At 64.4% G+C, this 990-nt stretch overlaps 1 protein-coding gene across 1 annotated transcript in view; it reads right to left on the bottom strand.

Moving 5' to 3' along the window:
* LOC104124778 (basement membrane-specific heparan sulfate proteoglycan core protein-like) overlaps positions 1-990 on the bottom strand; it is a gene marked incomplete at its 3' end in the record, with an annotated part of 13,257 nt that overhangs the window by 8,292 nt on the left and 3,975 nt on the right. The window contains exons 3-4 of the mRNA XM_035892708.1: positions 554-877; positions 9-254 (exon numbers count right to left, since the gene is read on the bottom strand). Coding sequence (XP_035748601.1) covers positions 9-254; positions 554-877 — 570 coding nt within the window. The remainder of the gene's footprint in view (positions 1-8; positions 255-553; positions 878-990) is intronic.

Raw genomic sequence — 990 nt, 5'->3', positions numbered from 1 at the left:
CTTCTGGCCGGGGGGGTTGCTGACGGTGCAGGCGTAGGTGCCATTGGCGGCGGTGGGTGGCAGGGTGAGCCGGAGGGTGGTCCCGTCCGGGGAGAGCTGGTGCTGCTCTGAGCTCAGGTCCCAAATGACGTTGTCCCTCTTCCAAGTGACGTTGACGGCGCCTTTCCCGGCTCCCTGGCATTGCAGCGTCAGGTTGCACCACTCCAGGGTGCTGGCCAGGAGCTGGCTGCGGGTCCGGGGGCTCGGCACCGACTCTGCATCCGATGGCGATGGGATCAGCGCGGGACGGCAGGGAATTCTCCACCCTGCTCAGCCCCACCGTCACGCTTGTCCCCAGTGGGGCACAGCACAGCCACCTCAGCGACCCCTGGGGTGCCAGGATTTGGCCTTTTGCAGGGACTGCAGGCCCTGAGCTGCAAAGGTTGGGGTCTAACTTAACCCTGGTAAACCCCAGCATCGCTCCGTGCCTCAGTTTCCCCACCTGTAAAGGGCTTAGTGCTCACACTCAGGGCTTCCCATTTTTGCCCCCAAATGCCAGCATGCAGCTGCTCACCGTAGACGGCGAGGCTGAAGGACTGATCCTCCACCAGCGCCGGGTGCAGTTTGATCCGAGCCCCGTAGACCCCGCTGTCGCCCCGCTCCAGGGCCCCAATCTTCAGCGCCGTCGCGTTGAACATCTCCAGCCGGTTCTCAAACCGGTCCTTGGGGTCGGGGCGCTCGAAGCCGCTGGGGCCGAATTCTTCCACTTGAATGGTGACACCAGCGCCGTCCCAAAAGCTCCACTCGATCTCCTTCACCGTCTTGTTGGGGGGCAGAGCTGGGGCGAGCAGCACGGACCCCCCCAGGACGCCGTTCACCTCCCGGGGCTGAACCCAGCCTTAGGGTAATTAAGCATCAGAAAAAGAGGGTGCAGAAGAGCAGGGAGGTCCCAGCGGCCCGTTGTCCTGTCCCTCACCCCAGGGCTGCAGGCACCGGGTGATGGAGGACGCC

Source organism: Egretta garzetta, unplaced genomic scaffold (assembly GCF_000687185.1).
Source record: "Egretta garzetta isolate BGI_Z169 unplaced genomic scaffold, ASM68718v1 scaffold834, whole genome shotgun sequence".
In the NCBI taxonomy this organism is placed as follows: domain Eukaryota; kingdom Metazoa; phylum Chordata; class Aves; order Pelecaniformes; family Ardeidae; genus Egretta; species Egretta garzetta.
Note: the sequence above shows the minus strand (reverse complement) of the source record. Positions and strands in the feature narration are given on the sequence as shown.